This window comes from Mytilus californianus, unplaced genomic scaffold (assembly GCF_021869535.1).
Source record: "Mytilus californianus isolate M0D057914Y unplaced genomic scaffold, xbMytCali1.0.p SCAF_2, whole genome shotgun sequence".
NCBI lineage: Eukaryota > Metazoa > Mollusca > Bivalvia > Mytilida > Mytilidae > Mytilus > Mytilus californianus.
This window is the reverse complement of record NW_026262668.1, coordinates 133,578,131-133,605,153: the sequence shown is the minus strand read 5'-3', so window position 1 is coordinate 133,605,153 and position 27,023 is coordinate 133,578,131. Positions and strand designations below refer to the sequence as shown.

The 27,023-nt window shown below is 32.7% G+C and overlaps 1 protein-coding gene across 1 annotated transcript in view; it reads right to left on the bottom strand.

The window, feature by feature from the left end:
• LOC127727822 (uncharacterized) overlaps positions 1–27,023 on the bottom strand; it is an 89,497-nt gene that overhangs the window by 18,490 nt on the left and 43,984 nt on the right. The window contains exons 35-72 of the mRNA XM_052234937.1: positions 26,656–26,829; positions 26,250–26,312; positions 25,802–25,864; positions 25,535–25,597; positions 25,357–25,419; positions 25,179–25,241; positions 24,912–24,974; positions 24,734–24,796; positions 24,556–24,618; positions 24,378–24,440; positions 24,200–24,262; positions 24,022–24,084; positions 23,844–23,906; positions 23,666–23,728; positions 23,399–23,461; positions 23,221–23,283; positions 23,043–23,105; positions 22,865–22,927; positions 22,687–22,749; positions 22,509–22,571; positions 22,098–22,304; positions 20,663–20,705; positions 19,742–19,902; positions 17,382–17,552; positions 13,177–13,386; positions 12,696–12,738; positions 11,441–11,607; positions 10,783–10,953; positions 9,844–10,102; positions 9,177–9,340; positions 7,161–7,334; positions 6,492–6,701; positions 5,845–5,887; positions 4,772–4,923; positions 3,798–3,965; positions 2,622–2,831; positions 965–1,007; positions 154–308 (exon numbers count right to left, since the gene is read on the bottom strand). Coding sequence (XP_052090897.1) covers positions 154–308; positions 965–1,007; positions 2,622–2,831; positions 3,798–3,965; positions 4,772–4,923; positions 5,845–5,887; positions 6,492–6,701; positions 7,161–7,334; positions 9,177–9,340; positions 9,844–10,102; positions 10,783–10,953; positions 11,441–11,607; positions 12,696–12,738; positions 13,177–13,386; positions 17,382–17,552; positions 19,742–19,902; positions 20,663–20,705; positions 22,098–22,304; positions 22,509–22,571; positions 22,687–22,749; positions 22,865–22,927; positions 23,043–23,105; positions 23,221–23,283; positions 23,399–23,461; positions 23,666–23,728; positions 23,844–23,906; positions 24,022–24,084; positions 24,200–24,262; positions 24,378–24,440; positions 24,556–24,618; positions 24,734–24,796; positions 24,912–24,974; positions 25,179–25,241; positions 25,357–25,419; positions 25,535–25,597; positions 25,802–25,864; positions 26,250–26,312; positions 26,656–26,829 — 4,122 coding nt within the window. The remainder of the gene's footprint in view (positions 1–153; positions 309–964; positions 1,008–2,621; positions 2,832–3,797; positions 3,966–4,771; positions 4,924–5,844; positions 5,888–6,491; positions 6,702–7,160; positions 7,335–9,176; positions 9,341–9,843; positions 10,103–10,782; positions 10,954–11,440; positions 11,608–12,695; positions 12,739–13,176; positions 13,387–17,381; positions 17,553–19,741; positions 19,903–20,662; positions 20,706–22,097; positions 22,305–22,508; positions 22,572–22,686; positions 22,750–22,864; positions 22,928–23,042; positions 23,106–23,220; positions 23,284–23,398; positions 23,462–23,665; positions 23,729–23,843; positions 23,907–24,021; positions 24,085–24,199; positions 24,263–24,377; positions 24,441–24,555; positions 24,619–24,733; positions 24,797–24,911; positions 24,975–25,178; positions 25,242–25,356; positions 25,420–25,534; positions 25,598–25,801; positions 25,865–26,249; positions 26,313–26,655; positions 26,830–27,023) is intronic.

Sequence of the window (27,023 nt, the reverse complement as noted above, 5' to 3'; positions counted from 1 at the left end):
AACCTTTGCCTGCAGAAGGTCAAATATCAGTTTAATAATTCTGTGAAAATTAAGTTATCTGGATTGAAGTTGTTCTGTAACAAGCAAAATCAGAAACAATATTTACAGGCATAACAAAAAAGTGATCTACAATCACAATAATTGTTTAAATACCTGGTATATAAAATCCAGTATTCCAATCACATGGTATTTTTAGAATCATGGTGTCCTGTAATAGTGGAGAATGGTACAGAATTGTATCACCATCCAGCTTGACAGTCAAGTTCAGGTTTACTCGCACTTCATCCTCAGTATTATCTAGTGTGTAGCTGATAAAGAAGGAAAAACAAGTTACTAGAAAACTCAAGCATCTTGTATGCTATGAAAAAATAACTTTATTTCTTTACATATACCAATGCATAAGGGCTTATGCTACAATTGCAGATAGGCATGCATCCAAATTTACTTTGTTAACTAGATATTCAAAGTTTGCATAAAATTCAGAGATGTCATAAAATTAAGTTGGGTGAATTTGAATGCAGTTTCAAGTTACACATACATTCCATTTGTGTTAGCAAACAAAAATCACCCCACAATATAAAGCTAGAGGCAGATGGAGACTTTGCTATCTTTACTATCATCATTTAGGTCAAATAACTATTACTGTAGGAAGAGCATAAAACATAATTCAGAAAGGCAGATTTTTCTATGAATATATCTTTAGAGTGAAAATCAAAATTGATATTGGGTCAAAATTTCAGGGCAAAATTAAAGTGAAATAGGTTCTACCCTTAAAATGAAATGAAGTTGTGTCACATGATTGAACAAAAAGCTGACCAATGAAAAGAACTGATGGATGGAAAAATGATTTGTTCACAAAGGGATATTTATTCATATTATTAACAATTGAAAAATCCTGAACATTGTACTATATATATTTAAATAAAGAATAAATGTCTAGTTTGCTTCCTATGTTATAACTTACTCTAATGTAATAAAACTCAGAAGTTTCAGCTGTCCATGAACATCTGAAAAGACAAAAGAAATGTGAATGCTTGGAATCTACCATTCATCGGATGGTTTCTGAGACCAATTTGCATTAATATCTATGGGTAAACATATACATTTTAATCTGTCAAAAAAATTAGGATAGATATAAAAAAAAAAATTTGCAAGGGGTTGACCTAAAAAGTGAGTCCATTGATCAGTATAATACAGAATTTAAAAAAAAAATCAAACTTTTTTTAAGATGCTATTTCTTTTGTCATGAAGATAAGTATCTAGTTTCACAACAATCCATGAAGGTTTACAAATTTTTCTTGTCAAAAAAATTCAAACCCGGATTGTCTGTAAATGTTAACTATAAAAAAATAAGTCTATCTATCAGAAAAATACTGAAAAAAAAAATTATTTTCCAAACTTTGCTTCAGATATATCTCTTAATCATAAAAAAGCTTCTGCCAAAATTTCATGAAATTGTATGAAGGTTTGACAAGGTAATTTGTGTGTAACAAACTTCAACCCCAGACTGTAGATAGATATAAGAAGATGTGGTATGAATGCCAATGAGACAACTCTCCATCCAAGTCACAATTTGTAAAAGTAAACCATTATAGATCAAAGTACAGCCTTCAACACAGAACTTTGGCTCACACCGAATAGCAAGCTATAAAGGGCCCCAAAAATGACTAGTGTAAAACCATTCAAACAGGAAAACCAACGGTCTAATCTATATAAAAAACGAGAAACGAGAAACACTAATGAACCACATCTACAAACGACAACCACTGAACATCAGGTTCCTGACTTAGGACAGGTGCAAACAAATGCAGCAGGTTTAAAACATTTTAATAGGTGCCAACCTTCACCCTACCTGAAACAATAATGTTACATCACAACATAGAAAAACACACTATAAAATATCAATTGAAATGACTTAACTCAATCAAAAGACATATTAACAAAAACAAGTGAACATACACTGAACGAATAAATTTGATCTATGACACAATGTAAATACAAAATTAATAAAACAACGGGGTTAGATTAAAACAATATCAGAAAGACAACCATAACCTTGGACAAAATGCCGCCAAATAAAGTAACGTACACAGGTAAATTAAAATAATTTTGTTGTAAGGTATACATGGAGTACGGAAATAATTTTTACAAAATAAATAATTTTGTTGTTCCTAGTACGAGAACAAAAGTGAAAATGTATCTACTTGTTGTTGTAAAAAAATGTAAGTCCATTTGTGAGTAAAATACAGAAAATAGAAATAAACATTTTCAAAATTTTGGTCATAAACAAGCTTCTGCTAAATTTCATAAAATTCCATGCAGGTTTGACAAAGTTATTGATGTCTAAAAAATTTAACCACAGACTGAACCGAAATGTTGAAGCTGCCGACGGAATCTAGGATTGCTATATCTTGCTTTCGTGACATAAATGTTGCAGCCTCGACAAAAATTGAGTACTTTGGTCAGTAGATGATAAAATGTGAGGTCCACTTTTATAATGGTCATAGGCCAGAGTGACCTGTAGATATCATCAGCTAATCATGTAAACAATATGGACAACTCACCTTCTTCCCAACTGACAGTAATAAAGATACAACAAAGATTTATATAATAATAAATACCCAGTCTGCTGTCAAAGACTAATTCATTCTTTAACTTCTCTACAGCATAAGAAATCTTTCTGGAACAGATATCTAAATCCATGGACAAATGAACATTTCTTTTCAGGAATTTGACGTATACACAGCATTGAACAGAAGAACAGTTTGGATACATAACACAGTTAAAGTCAGGTGGTAAGTCAGGAAGTGTCATGTTAGGATTGTCACACTCTGAAATAAACAAATATAGCTTCGATGATCAGGTTCATTTCATGCTTTCAATTTCTAGCCATCCATATAAATTTTTTTGCAAAGAACTGAATTTCCAGAGAATTTCATTGTGTGAAAAGTGAGGTTTTTCTCGCCAAGAAGCCCTATTACAAAGGTATATTCATGTTTCACTAATTTTCAGAAAACTACATTTTAGATAAGGACAAGGGAATTGAAGAAAATGGTATCATTACCACCAAACTAAAATGCTTTGCACATATTGACACAGTTGTGGATTAAGATACCATATATAGGGTATTTTACACACGTGTCTAATTTTTTATTTGTTCACGGTAGCTAAAGAAACGCGAAAAAATTTGACACAGTGTAAATTTCACTGCATATTCCCAGATATATCCTTGTTTAAAAGTTTCATACATTATAAACGTATTCTGTTGATTGTCGAGTCTTTTGTTGTGTTCGGTAGATCACAAGATAGTGTATACTTAATAAAGATCTCTTTTTATATAATAATTAAAATGACTAATCATATATGGCACACCTTTTGACAACACAACAATCAGTGACAGGTTAAAAGATTTTAATTAGCGACGATCTATTGATTGGTGTCATAACACGAACATTTTGCATCTGATGTAAAATTAAAATCAAAATAAATCACATTTACACGGACATTTGTTTATCTGTAATGATAAAAACCTTCAATTTTTAGCATGCCCCAATGTCTTTACATATTTCATGTTCCTTGAAAGTTCACTGAATTATGTATCTGTCAGTCAATCAAGTTTATGTTGTTAACAATACGATACAGTTATTTTTTCGCGCCCATTCAGTTAAAATTATACACAATGAAAATTTAACCTGCCCATTTTGTCATCAAATCGTGAAAAAAAAGCAGACACAAAAAACCCTGATATATGGTATATAAAATACAACTTTATTTTCAATATTATAATGAGATCATACGATTTTTCCATCCACTACTGTCAGTATTATAGGTTTGTCTGTCACATTGTGGATCCTGCAGGTAGTCCGTGATTCCCATCTTTTCCATCACCTGTGACAGGAGAACATCAGGTAATGTGTCATCTATTGTTATTCCACTGTCTTGTAATAACTTAGATGGGGAAAACGCTGAAATATATTAAAATGAAAATACACTTCTTTCCATCACATAATAAAACTTAAAAATCAGCTTAACAACCTAGTCTACAAATCAAAATAAAATAAATGGAGAAAGTATCAATGGAACACAGACGATGCCCCGCTTGCATATAACGTTATAAGAGGACATAACTCAATATTGGTAAAAGTGATGCCACCCAAATTCGAACTTGATCTGTGTTTTATGGTATTAAGCATTGTGTATAAAAACATTTAGTTGAAGCAAACTAAAGTTAGAGAACGGAAACTAATTTTGAGATGTACGGACAAGGGTAACACTTATTGCTCAGGAGTTACTCATTTAGTCTGATTATTCATTTCCAGTTTATATTTTGTAAATTGTACTTAAACTGAGGTTGAAACTCCATTAGAAAAAGTTCATCTTAAACAGCATTTACCTCCTATTTGACCATTTTTGATTTAGACTCCAAATTTCCAAACACTTTACCGTGTATCTTTATATATGTGCACAGACAGTTGTCATTCATTTTATTTTTATGTGAGTACAATTAGTTAATTACTGCTACCGACATTCTGTCTGCCAAAAAGTCTGCTCTACAAAGTAGTCATTGCTAAAGTACTTACACGATTCAAATCAGATATCTTGATTGTAAATTGCCTATATTTGGTATCCGACAATGTTGTTCTAAAGCATACCCGTGAAGATCGTGTCCAGAATTGAACAGTATATGTTTCTAAAGATATTGTTATAAGGAATCTCCTGTTTATTCAGATGTAAGACAAATAATCCCAAAGGCTTTGAACAAACTATTTACCTGAAAAGTCAAAATTCCAGTTACAACCCAACTTGGGTAGGTATGAGTTCCGCAGAATTTCCAATGACATGATACATGGTCCTGAAGGTTCTAAACAAACTGTAATGCTCATGTTAACTACATATCTCTTCTCTAAGTCACTAATGGAGTATCTACAAATACCAGGAGAAAAAAAAATTATAATACAATTGTCTCCCCTTGAAATGCTCATATTAACTACATATCTCTTCTCTAAGTCACTGATGGAGTACCTACAAATACCAAGAGAAAAAAAAATATAATACAATTATCTCAGCTAGCTCCCCTTGAAATTTCATGTTGTAAAATTACTATGATATCATACTTTTAATGAAGTTATTTAAGCATCAAAAACATTGAAAACAAAATGAACCTGAAAATATTTGATATCAAGATATAACAAATACATCGTATAACTCAAAAGGAAAAATGCTTTCATAAAAATGTTCTGAGTTTATTGTATAATTTACAGTGTAATGCAATAAGTATTTTTAACTTGCATTTTTGGCTATATATCTTTCATTGAAATTTTTCAAATAATTATATTGAAGGCATTTATGGTTGGATTCTATCAAACTATGTTTTGAAAGGCACAGAATTGTCTGAGGTATATTGGGGTTTTTTTTTTGTCATAATTTTATCTTAGTTTTTTTTCACCTGATATCAATTTGCAATCATTTTTTACAATTTAATTTGGTTGAATTGTATAGCAAATTTCTGGGCCATAAGATAATACTTGTGTTCAGAAATTATTGCGAGGTTTTTGTTAATGTGAATAATGCATGCGACTGGGTATTAAGTATCGCAATAATAAGAACTGGCATTCTGATATATACTGCATGTATCTGTATGCAGCTTTTCCTGATATCGCAATAATAAATATCACATTTTTGTCCATTCTTCAAAAATCGCATTAATAAATCCTCACAATTAATTCTGAATTTACAGTATCTAAATTCACATGTTGACAATGAACAGTATGGAATATTTTACTAAAAAACAGCAAAACAAAGACTTATATAAAAATTGTTTTCTTACATTCCAAAGCTACTTACTTTAGTGTAATCAATTTACTAAGCTGAACTGTCTGTTCTTTATCTACAAATACAACTGAATGTTAAATTCTTGTTTTGATAGCTTCATGTATTGTCTTGTAAAATATGTATTCATGTTTTTTTTTCTATTGTGAAATGACATGAGGGATTTTTAAAGATTTAACAATTCTTGAAGTAAAAGTTTATTAAAAGACCCAATTTGGTGGTGTTACGTCTTACAAAGTCTATCCAAATTATTTTTGCAAAGAATTCCGCTCAAGCCGGTGCTAGGGGCCGTCTTATACTTGCAGTGAGGTAAGAGTTTTTTTGCTCCGTGTTGGAGGCCTCACTGTGACTTTGAGATGTAGAACAGCAATAAAAGCACTGTTCCTTTTTTTTTTGTGTTTTTTATTTTTTTGCTGTGCATGTACTGATTTTGTGTTATGGATGGATACCCCATATCATTTGTTTTTCTATTAACAGAATGTCTGAAAGCAGATTTTAATCAAAAATCTTAATTTGATACAAGGATTTTCCATTCTTTGGAAAAGTACTGATTTCTGCAATGAAAACAATTGAATAAAAGCAACTTACATTCAATCCTACAGTTGAAACTATTAAGATAAGATCAACTTCCTCTCCCTATTTAAAACATTAATAATACATACCAAACTCAAAATCAAAGTATGCCTGATGTATGGCCAAATTCTCTATACCAATATCCATTCTGTGGTTACAAGCATCCAGTAAAACATATACATGGAATGACTGTCTGATCTGTGGTATCTCTACACAACAATCTATACCTGTACAGTAGTCTGTCAGGTAACAATTCATATTATCACCCAAATCAGGCAGAGGTATGTTGCCAGGGCAAGCTGAAATAATTTTAAATAATAAAATACACACAGTATCATAATATCAGACCAGTTTATTATAAACGGGAAATTCTAAAGATTTAAGTACTGTGAATTCATTTATTTTCCTGGGTACAAACTTTTGTAGACTGAGAACAAGAGAACAAGTTGTACTTTTGTGGCTATTTGATTTCGTGGTTTTGTCAAAGTCCGCATACAAGCCTATTGAAGATTTGTACTTCGTGGAACATCAAAATATGTGGTTCACCTTTACACCCAAAATCCACCAAAATTTGTATTCCACGAATACATTTGTAATACTAAATCCACAGTATGAACAATTTGGCTCTGACAGCATGAAATGGTTCTATTCACACACTTATAAGCCAAAATGGTCTACTCATTTCAGGGTATCTGGTTTTTCAATTCATCTTGTTCTCAAGTTAACTAGTGAAACAGTTTATTTGAAGGAGTACAAACCTGTTTTCCATCCACTGTGACTGGGGGTATACAATGATGAAGATCTATTGCATGATGGATTCTGTATATATTCTGAAATACCAAGTTTTTCCAGTAATAAGTCTTTGGCAAATGATGGAAGCTGCTCTGATATGTCCAACTTCAAGTTTTCTGCTAACTCTTTCAGTGAAATATCTGAAAGGCAAGTTCAAATATTAGTGTAAAAATGTTAGAATTAATAACACAAGATAATGTGAAATTAATGGATTAATATTAAAGAGGCAGTATCTAGGGTTCTAGTACATTTTGTAAATAAAATACAAATGATATGTATTTCGATGCAAATCTTAATGTTCATTTCACAATAGTTATTTTTTATCAATATTTGTTTTTTCATTGGTACAACAAAGATTTCTCTGAAACCTGCCCATATTCATATGACGTAATAAAAACACAGACATACACTGTTCTGATAAATAATATTATGTTTTTATTATAACAGCCTTGAATCTTGGTAGATCAACAACTTTTATGAATTTGGCTCAAAATGAAATACTATAGTATAGAAGTTTTAGCAAGATATGCAAGAAAACTTGATTAATATAGGGATACCATGTTAACTGTTCTTCAGATGAGTTAAGGTGGCTGGGGCGTCTTAATTAAAATTGATAGAATTTTTTGATAATTTGTCAAAATGAAGTTTTTATCATGCTTTTTTCAAAAGTATAATAAAAAGTATGTGTCACCGAACTTTTTTTCACGCTAGAGGTTGTGCAAAATTGTCAGATTTTGTATAGATTATGCATGGAAAATCAAATTTTGTGTGATAAAAAGAAAACTACTTGATAGAACTTTAAGATAAAATGTGAGAAGATAGCTCTTAAAAGATGCTTTCAGATAAGAAAAAGAAAAAATGGGGTCACCAAACTTGTTTTCTTGCTACATATCAAAATAGGTAAAACACAACACTTTCTATTCTAAAATTACTTTATCTGAGTTATCTCCCCTTATTTGGCAAAGTTGAAAAAAATCTAATCAAACACAAATGAGGTGTTTTTGAGAAATTACAGCCGTAATTATGATAAAACACACAATTTTCTATATTTACATCAAAAGTCTTTTACATAAATTACATACAACTCTCAAAATTTGCACATTTAATGAAATATCTAGACCAACCTTATCTGCTACTTCGAAATCCAAGATGGAGGAAGACACCCAAGCCACCTTAAGCCTTTTTCAACTGATTTTTATAGTTTGTTCTTATGTTGTGCTGTGACACCACTGATTTACATATGATACTTTTAAAAGTGTATTGATTGTATTAATTGATTATCAAAAATCATCAAAAAAGAGCATCTTTGGCAAATGAATTCAAATACAGAAGTGAAATAATAATTATTTATATAAATTAGTATTTGTAAACACATGCTGCAACAAGGTCTATAGGTCATTACAAGTGATGTGGTGCACATTCTTGCATAATTAATGAGCTCTGTCCACCAAGACGACAAAAAAAAAAAAAGGATTTTTACTCTCAATAACGTTCATTACAATCCTAAATATGACATGAAACATATTTATCCTTTGATATGTAAAAAAAAAGGTTCTGTTCAGTTCTTACATGAAAACAAAAATTTTGCAGATACTGCTTCTTTAAGTAATGGTAACTATCTAGTATTTTGAACAATCTTAATATATTTTCATTAAATTATCAACCAATTCAATACATAAATGACAATTTTTTCCCAATAATGCTGTTCTACTAGTGTTAAATATTATTTGTATAGTGTTTTATGGATATTTTTTGGCAGTTTTATTTTCACTTTAACTCAACAATTTTCAGTACAACTTAAGCAACATTTTGAAAGCTTTTTGCTTTAAAATGAATGTGTCAAATTTGTTCAGGGTTCTTATGAGAATCACAACAAAAACTCCTCTGATCGATTGTTGGTTGCTTAACATCCAGTGGCAAATAGTTCGTGCATGTTCAGGACGATATATATAAAAGAAACAGGATAGTAGTTCATAACAAACCTCCAAATGATAAAGTAGAGCTGAGATCACATACAGGCTTTGGTAACCTGGCATTCCTTAAAATGTTAGATGTTAACACACAGGGACCTTTAGTTTCAAAACAAACACTTAAGTCCATGTTGATTAGGAACTGCTTTTCCATGGACAAATCTTGAATCACAAATCTGTAAAAGAAAGGACCATCTTAAAATAGATCCTAAATTGTACATAATATTTCTTTATTCAAAATTAATGTAAGTTAACTTTTACATTATTTATTGTTCAATAGAAAATTCTTAAAAGTTTTTATTCTTTTCCCTGAAGACCTGTATTTGCAGTCCTTAATGCTATCCCTTACTTCAGATCTGACTACTTCCAATGTATCATATTTCATATTTGCTGATATAAAAATAAACTATTTAAGGCTTTTCCAGAAATAAATGTATGGGGAGGTCGGAAGGCACTTTTATCTAACCCCGCCATGCATAAAATTTTAACTGATTATTTTATATAACTGTTAAGAATACTGTCTAAAATAACCACCACCCATCAAATTTGAATAAAAGTCCCTTCTGACCCCCTCCCCCCTTTTTTTCAATTAATTCTGGAAAAGCCCTTAGATAAATGGAGGAAACAGAAAGTTTGTAAAATTATTATATATGTTCCATTTATATGTATAACAACTTACTCAATTCTAATAATATTCTTCAGTGTAAACATTTCCTTCTGACCAAACTTGTAATTGATGAGAGATTTGTTGAAGGTAAGTTTTTCTATTCCCCCGGACAGGTAATAATTACAGGTATCCAGATTGAGGAACAGATTGAGTGACCTGCTGATCTCCTTCACATCTACACAACAGTCCATACCTGTACATGTATCATACATATGACAGCTCACTGAGCTAGGTAAAGATGGCAATGAAAAAGGTAATCCATTTTTACATCCTGTATAAAAAAAACATTTTAAACATTTTGTATACCATCACATCATTTTTAACTAATGTAGATGTTTCTTCTTAGGCCAGTTGTTAATGCTATTTGAAGTATTTCTGTGAGTGACATAATATACAATAACAATGGTGTTCAACAGATTCCAAGTGTGTTTGGAGCTTGTTCAATAATAGGAAAAAGCCTATCCAAGTATAAAGACCTGTTTGAGTTTTTCAATTTTACATCTTTTAAGTTACATCATTCGGCATGTAGGATGACCTCATACCATTAGTTAAGATTACCAACATTAATCCACATATTAAAGTCAATTCAGTAAATGATAAGTTTGCAAACAGACACATTCTCAAATAGGTACTTAAAATTCATGACAGTTTCAAAAACGAATTGCAGCAACCATCAATAAAATTACTGTAACTGTGCCATACTGATGATTTCCTGTCATTTCATAAGATTCCCCTTTTAACTGTCAAGATGAAGGACAGCAATAAAAGTACTGTTTCTGTGCCAAATTGATGATTTCATATGATTTTATAAGATATCCCTTCATACAAATCATGTACATAGTATTTCTTTCTCTATTTCTTTAATAAGCAATAGGGAAACTATTATAATGTTACACAAAAAAAATTAATAAAAGCAGTAAAATCTTGAAACTTAAACTGCTTTAAGATTACCATTGTTCCAACCAGTAGATAGGACAGGATTATAAGGTGCTGCTCTTCTGTCACAAGGTACATCCTTTAGATCCAGTGATATTCCTAACACATCCAGTAATTTGTACAGAACTAGTCCTTTAGCTATACCTACAGCATTATTATCTACTAGAAACTGCTTCAATGAAAAGTCTGAAAGAAAATTATATATTATCTTTCTATCTATCTCTCTGATTTCTCTAGAAATCCTAAATTATCTTTTTATTTGTTTCCCAGCTTTCCCTGAAAATCATACATTATCTTTTCATTTGTTTCCCGGCTTTCCCTAAAATACCTAAATCATCTTTTCATTTGTTTCCCTGAAAATCCTAAATTTTCTTTTTATTTATCTCCCTGCTTTCCCTGAAAATCCTAAATTATCTTTTTATTTGTTTCCCTGCTTTCCATATTAAATTTCCTCTGTTAAATTAAGATCAAAAGAATTTGAAAACTGTTGATTTTGTGGCAGAAAAAAAGAAGCCTATCTTCAAAGACTTTAAGAGTTCATAAGTCACACTGTGTAGCCTTTTTTTTTATCTTTACTCAAATATCAAACTGAAACAATGAAACTAAACAATATGGTTATAAACAATTGTATAACAATTTTTCAACTTTACTGTTAACCAAAAAGGGAACTTACCATCAAAATTAAAAGCATTTTCTGACCAGTCACAACCAATCTTTGGAAGTTTTGTGTTTTGGAATACAGTCTTTGTGAATATACATTGTGCTTGCTTTTGTAGGCAAACATTTATCTTCAGATTTAACATGAATTTCTTTTCTCCTTTTAGGTCATGTATTGAATATCTACAATAAACAAAAATAATTAAAAAAAAAAAGAATTTTCATATAAATATGATACCTGTCAAAATGGCTGCTTTTCAATTTACATCTATAATCAGAGACAAACACAGCCAGAAATTTGAAAAGACACATATTTATAAATATATAGGGAGCTTTACAGTTAAACTGTTGACTGCAATTGTATTAGCACCTAAAAATTACAACTAAAACAATTATCAAACATTATTACATTGGTAGCAATGAATTACATTGATTTCCCAGTCAAATAAAAACCGATAATTTCACATGTGAAATAAACGTGGTTATTTCACTCTCTGACGTCATACAACAATAGGCGTTGTCAAGACGTCGATAACGTCGGATCAAAACAAATTGTGAATGCGTAGAAAAAAGATATAGTTCCTTACATTTTCTACATTAATTTCATTAAAAAAAGCCCTTTGCCAATGTAATAAAAAGAATAACTAATCAAAGAATTCAAATATCGAAAAATATTCAACTCGTGACCGAACAACACTGATAATTAACTCATGCGCTACGCGCATTCGTGAATTAATGTGTTGTTCGGTCACTCGTTGAATATTTTTCTCTATTTGAATTCTTCGATTAGTTATTCTATAATTAAATAGTCAGATAGACTTAACGACTAATATTTAATTGCATGAATGCATTATTTTCCCCTGAAAGCTTGAATATAATTTTATTTACCAAAAGCAATGTTTGACTGGACACGCTATTAATTTATGCAATTTATTTCAAATAAATGATCTTAGTTGTTTAGAGGGTATACACAACATTGTACTTTCTTACTTTTTTACCCAGTTTCCATGAAACTTCTTTAAATAATGACTTCTATATCAAAATTTAATAATTTTCAGATACTTTTTCACGTGTTATGTGACATATCTCAACTGATCATGTGACCAAATATTCAATTTTTTTATGCAAACAGGTTTTAAGGTATAATAAGAAACTACTTTTTATAAAAAGTTGATAAGTTTACATACAGTATTAAGAAAGTAAAGGTTGATTAAAATTGTTCATGGGAAAAAATGCACTTGTTTATGTACAGAAAGAAAGTATATACTTACTCTATCTGAACTACTTCCATCAATGTCAAAATTTTTGTTTCACCTAGAGAAAAAGAGAAAACAAGTAACAGATATTTATTTTGTATGCAGTGTATTTGTAACAAGGATAAATCAAAGAATTTTTTTACATGGGCTTTTAGCATGGTTTTAATTGTTAAAATCATAACCACTAATTTACATTTGCACAGAAATTATTAAGCAAAAGTTTTATTTTCCACAATAAGATAGGTATTTTTACTTTGAAAAAACTATGTCTAAGTCTTAGATTGATTCCATCTTTATCAACAAAGAGGTTTTTAGGATCTGAGTACCTTTGTCTAATTAATGAACCAGGTGTCATCAGGAGGCAGTACTTTCACAACTGACATACACATGTACTACCTTTGAAATATATCTATTGACATATGCAATAAAAGTCCTATTACAAATATTTGTGAATCCATTGTTAGCACAACTTATAGTAGTGTATGAGTTGACCTACCCCATGTATAGTCTCTGAGGGATATTTCTATTTTTCTCCTTTCAATACCAACAGTTAGCCTCCAGTTACAACCATCTAACAATGCATAGGCATTAAACGTTTTGCCAATTTGGTCTATTTCTATACAACAGTTGATTCCAGTACAGTAATCAGGTATATAACAGCTGACTGAGGAGTCTATTGGAGGAAGGTCTAACTCTACTGGACAATCTGAAAACACAAATCTTTCTGGAATAAAATTGATGATTAGGACATCATCAGACGGACGTTACTGAAATGGACTATTTAAAAATAGAAAACAGAGCTGGGTTCTATCAGCAATATTTTTCATCCCATCAAAGCCAAATGAGTATTGTTTGTAGAAGACATTTTTGCAAAAAGTTATAAGGCAAAACTAAAAAGTTGAAAGAATTACAAATTATACAAGAGTGCACACGCTGAAATGTCTCGCCTTCTTTACTAATCATTGATATTATGTTGATAGTCCTAAATATAAAGCTTTATTACAACTGTCACATAAACTTAACATTAACCAAGTAAACTAAACATTGACCAATGAACCATGAAAATGAGGTCAAGGTCAGATGAACCATGCTAGGCAGGCATGTACAGCTAACAATTCTTCCATACAACAAATATAGTTGACCTATTGCTTATAGTTTAAGAAAAACAGACGAAAACATAAAAACTTAACACTGAGCAATGAACCTTGAAAATGAGGTCAAGGTCAAATAAAACCTGCGTGACTGACATATAGATCATAAAATATTTCCATACACCAAATATAGTTGAACTATTGCATATAGTATTAGAAAAAAAGACCAAAACTCAAAAACTTAACTTTGACCACTGAACCATGAAAATGAGGTCAAGGTAAGATGACACCTGCCAGCTAGACATGTACACCTTACAATCATTCCATACACCAAATATAGCTGACCTATTGCATGCAGTATTAGAAAGAAAGACCAAAACTCAAAAACTTAACTTTGACCACTGAACCATGAAAATGAGGTCAAGGTCAGATGACACCTGCCAGCTAGACATGTACACCTTACAATCATTCCATACACCAAATATAGTAGACCTATTACATACAGTATAAGAAAAACAGACCAAAACACAAAAACTTAACTATAACCACTGAACCATGAAAATGAGGTCAAGGTCAGATGACACCTGCCAGTTGGACATGTACACCTTACAGTCCTTCCATACACCGAATATACTAGACCTATTGCTTATAGTATCTGAGATATGGACTTGACCACGAAAACTTAACCTTGTTCACTGATCCATGAAATGAGGTCGAGGTCAAGTGAAAACTGTCTGACGGGCATGAGGACCTTGCAAGGTACGCACATACCAAATATAGTTATCCTATTACTTATAATAAGAGAGAATTTAACATTACAAAAAATCTGAACTTTTTTTTCAAGTAGTCACTGAACCATGAAAATGAGGTCAAGGACATTGGACATGTGACTGACGGAAACTTCGTAACATGAGGCATCCATATACAAAGTATGAAGCATCCAGGTCTTCCATCTTCTAAAATATAAAGCTTTTAAGAAGTTAGCTAACGCCGCCGCCGCCGCCGTAGCCGCCGGATCGCTATCCCTATGTCGAGCTTTCTGCGACAAAAGTCGCAGGCTCGAAAAAAACTGGACTAGTAGAAGACTTTCCATACATCATTTCTACAAAATTTCTATAAAATTGGGCTAGTAGTTTTAGATAATCAAAGCCTTAAAGGCTGTAAAAGCAATTGCTGCCATGTTAATGTTTTGGGGACTTTTATTTTTCATCCACATATATATAAGAATTAAACCTGACAGGAGTGTTGTCTAGTGAGAAGTAAGAAGGTTTTAACTTTATATCAATAAAAGACTTTAGCAGAAAGTCATTTGTTTTATATTTCACAAGGAGACAACACGTTTACCAGGCTAAAGTTGGGGTCAAATTTACATGTGCTGAAACATATAACTCAAAAAGAAATTATCCCCTGGTAGTGTTTGTAACTGGGCAATAATTTCCTTTATTGATTTAATTTTAACAATTATCATAATTAATTCAAATTTAACCATTCAATTAAAACATTTCAACTTTCCAGACACAAATGTTGAAAAACGGGAAAGAAATAAAATATCTTTAATACAAGACATAAACATGTAAAAAATAAATATATATTTCAGCTTACTAAAAATATTTTCATAATGTTACTTTGTCTTCATTTCTTACAACTAAGTCCCAAACATTATTGCTCAGTTGATATGTGTCATCCTCATGCGGTACGAGATAACTATAATTCTCAAGAATCCTGAAAAGGGGGGTCATCACAGACAAACATGACATTAAATCGTCATTATACGAACAAAAACAAACAGCTCTTCGTTGCTTTGATATTTATCAATTTTAAGGAAACATTGCGAAAAATTATCTTCAATATTTCGAAAACATGTGAAATAAAATTGCAAACACCCATGACCGTCGAGTGTCAACACACGAAGTAGACTCGTCTACTGGAAAGACGAGGATAATGGTTTCATCATATGTCATGCATACCCAGTTTTGATTATGATATCCAACAGGGCGTACTTTTTTTCAATCTATGAATCTATGAAACTAGAAAATTCCAAATTGTAAATATCTCTTCATCTGGACTTGGCATCTACCACGTTTTGACGGGTCCATTTCATTAGTGAGGTGATCGATAAATCTTACGGAGTTATGACAAAAAAGGAAAACGAACTTATTTTTATGTGTTTTTAATAAGGGTTTCGTTCCGCTAAATTATTTGCGCAAACAAATCAACAAAATAGGTCAGTTAAGTTTGTCTATTTTTAGATTACAGGTAATCATTTGACACTACGTATAACCTGTGTAGTGATTTTGATTTTACGATAAATTTATGAATGAACGATAATTTTATGAATGAACAAGAGCACCTGGCCTCTTTCTTAGAGAAACACCAATTAAACATATAAAACCGTATTTAATAAGAGATAATTCAGTAAAATTTTCAATACTAAATCAACAACTGAAATGATTCCATATTTTGTTGACACATCGTACGAAAAGAGAACGGAATCGCAGGTATAAAAATGCACTTTTTTTCACTCGGACTTCTATGTTTTTTGTTAGTCAAACGGTTGTCCCCCTAAATACAAAAATACATCTACAAGAACATATGCTGAAACCTCTTAAATCCACTAACGTTTTTCAAAAGTTTCAAGCTATGTATTGCATTAGAAAACATACATAGTTGTTTAAGAATGACAGACCAGGAGCCTGTTTAACAAAATACTATGGCTTGATCTGGGCGGAGTCTCTGATTTGCGTCACAAAGATGGCCATACGCGATGGCATTAAAGCAATTGCTTTAAAAATGTGATTTTCCATCTGGTTTCATACGGGTAATATGTGACACAAATGCTACTATGCTTGTCCCCTAATCAACATTAATTGAAAATAAAGCTTCAGAACAATTCACCTTGTTATTACAGAGATTTTAAATCTATCAAAATCAAAGTATGCACCTGGCAGCCATTTTAAAATGTGATCACAACCAAAAGAAACACCCTTCAAAACATCATACCTACAAAGTTGTTTTTTTTCTAAATTGGCCCTTGGGAACAATATATATTTTATTCTATATTATGCATGTAGTTTTCACCTAGATTCTGTAAAGAATGTGCACAAATAAAGTTTTTCACCTAGATTCTGTAAAGAATGTGCACACATATAGTTTTTCACCTAGATTCTGTAAAGAATGTGCACAAATAAAGTTTTTCACCTAGATTCTGTAAAGAATGTGCACAAATATAGTTATTCACCTAGATTCTGTAAAGAATGTGCACACATATAGTTATTCACCTAGATTCTGTAAAGAATGTGCACACATATAGTTTTTCACCTAGATTCTGTAAAGAATGTGCACACATATAGTTTTTCACCTAGATTCTGTAAAGAATGTGCACACATATAGTTTTTCACCTAGATTCTGTAAAGAATGTGCACAAATAAAGTTTTTGACCTAGATTCTGTAAAGAATGTGCACAAATATAGTTATTCACCTAGATTCTGTAAAGAATGTGCACACATATAGTTTATGTACTCCTATTATAAAAGCAATTGTAGTACGTAATCTCAGAAGGATACATTACAAGGTTAATTATGAGCATAACACAGGAACGTGTTAAAATCACCTTTTGTATTCCAGCCTTTCTCTGTAAAGACTCCACTGTATCTGTCACATGGCTCTGAACTCATGAAGTTTGTTAACCCAAGATCATCCAGCAGTTTATTTGCTACTGCAGTTGATAAGGTGTTACCGATTTCCTCTCCATTTGCTGTTAGCCAGGCATCCAAAGATAAATCTGTAAGTAGCAACACTGTGTGTATTCAATGTTTCTTAAAAAACCTTAAGTCTGCAAAAGCATCTAATGTTTTAACAAAGATATCAATCACAAATTACCACCTCTATGTCAATTGTAAATATCGGCATCATATTACTCTGAATTCAAGTCAAAGTACTTGTGAGCAACAAGGAGTTAAGATCGCTTCCATGTTGGTTTTTTTGAATTGTGAACTGCATGGTATAAGCAATAACACATATTAAGGCAATATTTTTAATTTGAGTTATCACTTTAAACAATATTTTATTCAAATAAATTGAATTGTATTGGGCAACAGACCAAGTTTATGTAAGCCCTCTCTACGTTACATCAATTTGAGTGATCTCCCTTTTTCCATAATTGTAGGCAGAATCATATAACTTCATACACCATTCACTATTTCTGCAAATTATGTAATTTTTCATGAAATAGTCTTCTTGGTCACGTATGGTAATACACATTATTTTGTAACTTAAAAATCGGAGTGTATATTACTGTAAATTCAGAAATTATTGTGTGCATTAATTAGTGCGAATTTTAAAAAATGGACAAAATGTGAGATTAATTATTGCTATTTCAGGAATATCTGCATACAGATATATGTATCAGATACCAGAATGTGAGTTCTTATTATTGCGATTCTAACCCAGTTGCATATAATTTCTGAATTTACAGTACTTAAACATTGCATGACATGGGCATGTATGAAAGACCGTTCATGTCAAAAACCTGATAAAGTAACGTTAATGTTTTAACGCATTAAAAAAATATTTCAAAGAGTTAATTGATTATTAACGTGTTAAGCACTAAACCACAAAAAATGACTGAAAAATCTTTCTACTTTCACCTAAATTACGTTTTAAGGTGTTAAAATTTATTTGAAACTTACTAAATGAAATGGCCACATGTGTCATATCTCCATCAATTAATGCGATAATGTTTACAGATTTTCAGCACATTTAAATATTATTGTCATTAATTATTTATTGCGTTAAAACAATAATTAACGCGTTAAAAGTTGTGGAAAATCTTTAAATATTACTATATCATTAAAAGCAAATTTAACGCTGTAAAAGCAACTTTCACGAGTTAAAAACAACAATTAATTTTAATGCGTTAAAAGTAGAGTCAACGGGATAAAATGAAGATTGAATGCTTTAAAACTTAAAAATGATAAATAGGAGTTTTATCGTGTTAAGCAAAGTTTTAATGCAGTAAACAATTTTTTAGCATGATAAACTAATTTTAACGCGTTAAACGATGTTCTAACATGTTAAAATAATGTGTAACGTAATAGTTTTGAATTTAACGCATTAAATGTGATTTATTATGACATATATGGCTAGTGCGACAGGTATTTTATCGAGATAAATGTCTTTTTTCACTTAAGGGTTAAATCTCAAACTTAATTAATGCAAAGTTTAAAGCATTAAATATATTGATTTCTTAATGCGTTAAAAACTGTATTTATCGTGTTAAATGTTATTTTATTGTGTGAAATGTTAACGCGTTACTTTATCAGGTTTTTGACATGAATGGCCTTTCATAGGCATGCTTGGGATCTACAGAATGTTCACCTCACTGCACCAAGTTGGGCAAGATAGAGATAAGTCCTAGAATACAAATAAATATAAATGTCAAGTGAGGGACTAAAGAGTTTGATTGTCCTTAGTGTAATCGTTTCCCAAATAAAACCTATTTCTTATTTTATTCCAAGAGTCTCATTATTTTACTTTTAAACTATGCTGAATTATTGCATATTAAAAGAGGCTAAACAGCAATCCAACAATACAAAAAATCTATAGGTAAGGTAAGGGTTTTCAAAAAGGGTCAATACAATGTCAAACTTTAATTCTTGACAAGTTTAGAAAAAGATGTGAACATAGAAATTCCTTAAAGGAGAAAACAATATGATATGGGTAAGGACAACTACTGTCAAAGATCTGGGCTTCAAACATGTACAAGGACATGCGAGTGTTTATCTAATGTTTTAAGATAAATAACCTTTGTATTTAGAATATACACCTAACTTGTATCTTTCGCCCCTCTTTTATTTATGAATCTGTGGCTAATAGCAAGTCATTTATATCAAAATTTGACCCTTTTTCATATAAGAAAAGTTGTGGATTACTTAGACTATTTGTTTCATGAGGTCTAAAGGTTTTACTTACCTAACAGCTGACCTTTCATCTCCATATCACAAAGAGGTTGAGAGATAAGTTGTTTATCAAATAATTTAAATGAAGTTCCACATACACTGCCCTCTAAACAAATTTTAAACTCCACATCTACAATGAGTTTTTTCTGTTCCTCCAATCTGTCAATCTTGTACCTAAACAAAACAAAAAGTCATGTTTTATTTTCAGAGTCAATAAATAGTATTTACAGGTTCATTAATTCTACATATATAAAACAACATTATATATATCACACAAAGTGATTAACCAAGACATCTTATTACATCATAAACTGTATGAAACTTCGTTGAAAACTGAAACACTTTTTAAAGTTAAAATATTGTTCCTTTTTAAATATGATTACCAACTCTTTTTTTGTTGTTATCATTTCAAATACTTGTGTTTGCTAATACTCACCGAAACTCTTCTAACTTCTGTGTTTGCTAATTATAATACTGGCCAAATCCTTACAACTTTATGTTTGGTATTATAATACTAACCAAATCCTAAAAACTTCTGTGTTTAATAATATGTACTCACCAAGTCCTTATAACTTCTGTGTTTGATAATAATCACCCAATCCTAATAACTTCTGTGTTTAATGATATGTACTCACCAAGTCCTAATAACTTTTGTGTTTGATAATAATCACCCAATCCTAATAACTTCTGTGTTTGATAATACTCATCCAATCATAATAACTTATGTGTTTGATATGTGTACTCACCAAATCCTAAAAACTTCTGTGTTTGATAATATGTACTCACCAAATCCTAATATTTTCTGTGTTTGATAATACTCTCTAAATCTTAATATCTTCTGTGTTTGATTATATATACTCACCAAATCCTAATAACTTCTGTTTTTGATAATACTCACCGGATCCTAATAACTTCTGTGTTTGATAATACTCACCGGATCCTAATAACTTCAACTAATCTTTCTTCTTTCACTTCTCCTGTAATAATATATATGCTTTATTCATTTTTGACCCTGGATTTCTTATCCTTTGTCATGTCGTGTTGGTGAGTTATTTTTTCTGATTATTTCTCCTTCTGATTTCTTTTTTTATTTCTATAATAACATTGCTTTTATTTTTCTCTTTGAACAAACACCAATAAAAAAGTCAACTAAACTAGAGGCTCCCAGTAGCCTAAGTAGCTCATCTGGCAAAATTATGCAACATATTTAGGTCATGTTCACTAATTTTAAATCTTATGTTGTTGCTTAAGTTTGTTGTTGAAACTCGAAAATGGATAAAAATCATCACTGGCAATGTCATTAACGAGGGTAAATTTTTTATAAAAGGTAAGACCTTTTACCACTTGCCAGTTGAAATTTTTGAGATTTTCCATCCAAGGACAGCCATGGTTTTATTTTCATAACTGCATAGAACAAAATGAAATGTTTTCATAAAAAACAACAAAAAATTATAGCAAAAAAGCTGGTTTCAGTCTGAAAATGAGATTTCCAATAGGGTTCATTGAGCCTACATGGAAACATTGCTGCCACATATGCCACAAAAGTATACCTTTTTCTACCTGGCATTTGTTACAGATGGGTTAATTTGGTTTATATTGGCTTTCCAACGTTTTCCATTCATTCAGTGGAACTAATCTGGTATAAATGCTGCAATGTATACCAGGGGATCAGTATAAAATGAGGAAATTTTTAATAGGGTTTTCTAAACCATAATACATATGCAGTGTGGGAGGTCTGACTTTGTGACTTAAGATGAGACAAAAGGGAAAATATAATATCACAATTAAGAGCAGCAATGTTTTTCTGGTACAGATCATCTTTGTAGATTCAGAAAAAAAGAATGAAAGTGTGATTCCTCTTAGAGTGCTAAGGTAGCATTTGTGGCATCATTGTTTTTATGTTTGCCATCAACATGAAAAAAATCTCTAAATGGTTCAAATAATGCAACTGGCACTATAGGCCATGTGAGTTCTTAAGAAATCCAATCCCCACAAAAGTTTATTAAATTAAAAAGTTAGAAAAACAAAAACATGTTGCCAGAAAATGCCAAAACAAAATTTTCCATACAATACTTAGATCAAACTTGCAACTTATTTCTCCTGTTTTTGAGAGACTGTTTTTTTTTATTGCAAAAATGTATTTGTGTAGACGTTTAAACAATGGAACATATAAATGTAGCAGCACTTGCATTCTCACAGTTTTTATTCAATAGCCCCTAAATCCAGAATGTATGCCAACAAAAACATAATAAATAGTACAAAATAAACCTTGAAAATTAGGACTTTATACATTTTTTATGTGAACATGACCCTGGTGTCCTAAACAAAATATAGTAAAGATACATGTAAAAATGATATATAATTCTCACCCCAGTTGTAATCAAACAGGGAAATTTCAAATGTCAGGGATTCTATTCCAGCTCTGATGACATATTTACAGGTGTCAATATACAGGTAAAAGTTCAGGTGCAGATCCAGGTAATCAAAGTCAAAACAGCAATCTACACCTGTACAATAATCAGGTATGTAACAGGAAGCTGGTACTGTGATAGGGGATGGTGTCATGATTGGACAATCTGAAACATAAGAATCCACATCTTACAATAATCAGGTATGTAACAGGAAGCTGGTACTGTGATAGGGGATGGTGTCATGATTGGACAATCTGAAACATAAGAATCCACATCTTACAATAATCAGGTATGTAACAGGAAGCTGGTACTGTGATAGGGGATGGTGTCATGACGGGACAATCTGAAACATAAGAATCCACATCTTACAATAATCAGGTATGTAACAGGAAGCTGGTACTGTGATGGGGGATGGTGTCATGATGGGACAATCTGAAACATAAGAATCCTTATCTTACAATAATCAGGTATGTAACAGGAAGCTGGTACTGTGATAGGGGATGGTGTCATGATTGGACAATCTGAAACATAAGAATCCACATCTTACAATAATCAGGTATGTAACAGGAAGCTGGTACTGTGATAGGGGATGGTGTCGTGACGGGACAATCTGAAACATAAGAATCCTTATCTTACAATAATCAGGTATGTAACAGGAAGCTGGTACTGTGATAGGGGATGGTGTCATGACGGGACAATCTGAAACATAAGAATCCACATCTTACAATAATCAGGTATGTAACAGGAAGCTGGTACTGTGATAGGGGATGGTGTCATGATTGGACAATCTGAAACATAAGAATCCACATCTTACAATAATCAGGTATGTAACAGGAAGCTGGTACTGTGATAGGGGATGGTGTCATGATTGGACAATCTGAAACATAAGAATCCACATCTTACAATAATCAGGTATGTAACAGGAAGCTGGTACTGTGATAGGGGATGGAGTCGTGATGGGACAATCTGAAACATAAGAATCCACATCTTACAATAATCAGGTATGTAACAGGAAGCTGGTACTGTGATAGGGGATGGTGTCATGATTGGACAATCTGAAACATAAGAATCCACATCTTACAATAATCAGGTATGTAACAGGAAGCTGGTTCTGTGATAGGGGATGGTGTCATGATTGGACAATCTGAAACATAAGAATCCACATCTTACAATAATCAGGTATGTAACAGGAAGCTGGTACTGTGATAGGGGATGGTGTCGTGACGGGACAATCTGAAACATAAGAATCCTTATCTTACAATAATCAGGTATGTAACAGGAAGCTGGTACTGTGATAGGGGATGGTGTCATGATTGGACAATCTGAAACATAAGAATCCACATCTTACAATAATCAGGTATGTAACAGGAAGCTGGTACTGTGATAGGGGATGGTGTCGTGACGGGACAATCTGAAACATAAGAATCCTTATCTTACAATAATCAGGTATGTAACAGGAAGCTGGTACTGTGATAGGGGATGGTGTCATGACGGGACAATCTGAAACATAAGAATCCACATCTTACAATAATCAGGTATGTAACAGGAAGCTGGTACTGTGATAGGGGATGGAGTCGTGATGGGACAATCTGAAACATAAGAATCCACATCTTACAATAATCAGGTATGTAACAGGAAGCTGGTACTGTGATAGGGGATGGTGTCATGATTGGACAATCTGAAACATAAGAATCCACATCTTACAATAATCAGGTATGTAACAGGAAGCTGGTACTGTGATAGGGGATGGTGTCATGATTGGACAATCTGAAACATAAGAATCCACATCTTACAATAATCAGGTATGTAACAGGAAGCTGGTACTGTGATAGGGGATGGTGTCGTGACGGGACAATCTGAAACATAAGAATCCTTATCTTACAATAATCAGGTATGTAACAGGAAGCTGGTACTGTGATAGGGGATGGTGTCATGATTGGACAATCTGAAACATAAGAATCCACATCTTACAATAATCAGGTATGTAACAGGAAGCTGGTACTGTGATAGGGGATGGTGTCGTGACGGGACAATCTGAAACATAAGAATCCTTATCTTACAATAATCAGGTATGTAACAGGAAGCTGGTACTGTGATAGGGGATGGTGTCATGACGGGACAATCTGAAACATAAGAATCCACATCTTACAATAATCAGGTATGTAACAGGAAGCTGGTACTGTGATAGGGGATGGTGTCGTGACGGGACAATCTGAAACATAAGAATCCTTATCTTACAATAATCAGGTATGTAACAGGAAGCTGGTACTGTGATAGGGGATGGTGTCATGATTGGACAATCTGAAACATAAGAATCCACATCTTACAATAATCAGGTATGTAACAGGAAGCTGGTACTGTGATAGGGGATGGTGTCATGATTGGACAATCTGAAACATAAGAATCCACATCTTACAATAATCAGGTATGTAACAGGAAGCTGGTACTGTGATAGGGGATGGTGTCATGATTGGACAATCTGAAACATAAGAATCCACATCTTACAATAATCAGGTATGTAACAGGAAGCTGGTACTGTGATAGGGGATGGTGTCATGATTGGACAATCTGAAACATAAGAATCCACATCTTACAATAATCAGGTATGTAACAGGAAGCTGGTACTGTGATAGGGGATGGTGTCATGATTGGACAATCTGAAACATAAGAATCCACATCTTACAATAATCAGGTATGTAACAGGAAGCTGGTACTGTGATAGGGGATGGAGTCGTGATGGGACAATCTGAAACATAAGAATCCACATCTTACAATAATCAGGTATGTAACAGGAAGCTGGTACTGTGATAGGGGATGGTGTCATGATTGGACAATCTGAAACATAAGAATCCACATCTTACAATAATCAGGTATGTAACAGGAAGCTGGTACTGTGATAGGGGATGGTGTCATGATTGGACAATCTGAAACATAAGAATCCACATCTTACAATAATCAGGTATGTAACAGGAAGCTGGTACTGTGATAGGGGATGGTGTCGTGACGGGACAATCTGAAACATAAGAATCCTTATCTTACAATAATCAGGTATGTAACAGGAAGCTGGTACTGTGATAGGGGATGGTGTCATGACGGGACAATCTGAAACATAAGAATCCACATCTTACAATAATCAGGTATGTAACAGGAAGCTGGTACTGTGATAGGGGATGGTGTCGTGACGGGACAATCTGAAACATAAGAATCCACATCTTACAATAATCAGGTATGTAACAGGAAGCTGGTACTGTGATAGGGGATGGTGTCGTGACGGGACAATCTGAAACATAAGAATCCACATCTTACAATAATCAGGTATGTAACAGGAAGCTGGTACTGTGATAGGGGATGGTGTCGTGACGGGACAATCTGAAACATAAGAATCCACATCTTACAATAATCAGGTATGTAACAGGAAGCTGGTACTGTGATAGGGGATGGTGTCATGATTGGACAATCTGAAACATAAGAATCCACATCTTACAATAATCAGGTATGTAACAGGAAGCTGGTACTGTGATAGGGGATGGTGTCGTGACGGGACAATCTGAAACATAAGAATCCACATCTTACAATAATCAGGTATGTAACAGGAAGCTGGTACTGTGATAGGGGATGGTGTCGTGACGGGACAATCTGAAACATAAGAATCCACATCTTACAATAATCAGGTATGTAACAGGAAGCTGGTACTGTGATAGGGGATGGTGTCATGATTGGACAATCTGAAACATAAGAATCCACATCTTACAATAATCAGGTATGTAACAGGAAGCTGGTACTGTGATGGGGGGATGGTGTCATGATTGGACAATCTGAAACATAAGAATCCACATCTTACAATAATCAGGTATGTAACAGGAAGCTGGTACTGTGATGGGGGGATGGTGTCATGATTGGACAATCTGAAACATAAGAATCCACATCTTACAATAATCAGGTATGTAACAGGAAGCTGGTACTGTGATGGGGGGATGGTGTCATGATTGGACAATCTGAAACATAAGAATCCACATCTTACAATAATCAGGTATGTAACAGGAAGCTGGTACTGTGATAGGGGATGGTGTCATGATTGGACAATCTGAAACATAAGAATCCACATCTTACAATAATCAGGTATGTAACAGGAAGCTGGTACTGTGATAGGGGATGGTGTCATGATTGGACAATCTGAAACATAAGAATCCACATCTTACAATAATCAGGTATGTAACAGGAAGCTGGTACTGTGATGGGGGGATGGTGTCATGATTGGACAATCTGAAACATAAGAATCCACATCTTACAATAATCAGGTATGTTTTTCCACTTTATTCTATGGTCCTCTGCTTTTTAAATAAGCACAAATGGTAAAGCTCAGTCACTTGTCAAAAATTGAAAGATGTCCAATATCACTGCACAGAGACTTTTAATTTGCGCACTATTTTTGCATGCCTCAATTTGAGGTGCATTAGGGATATGGACCAATAGGTAAACTTTTAGATATGTGTTACTCTCAGACCACTAATCTTACCATTTTTCCATCCATTTGTTGCTGGACTGTAAGATGTGCTGTTTCTGTTACAACTAGGTTTTTTCAGTAATATATCCAACCCCAGCTGTTCTATCAATAGTTGTTTGAACTGTGAATCAAGCTGCTGTCCAATGTCTGTTCCAACTCTATCAGCCCAATCAGTCAAAGAAAAATCTGAATATAAATGAAGCATAATCAGTATATAGTCAAACCTGTATTCTGCAGTCACAAATGGGAAGTATCAAAAGTGACCCTTTAAAAGAGGTTCAGAAAAATTCTGAATCAGGCATCAGAGTTGTCTCATTAGCAATTATACCACATCTTCTTATCTTAATATTTACTGCAGGGTTTGTTGCTTGTGCTGTGTG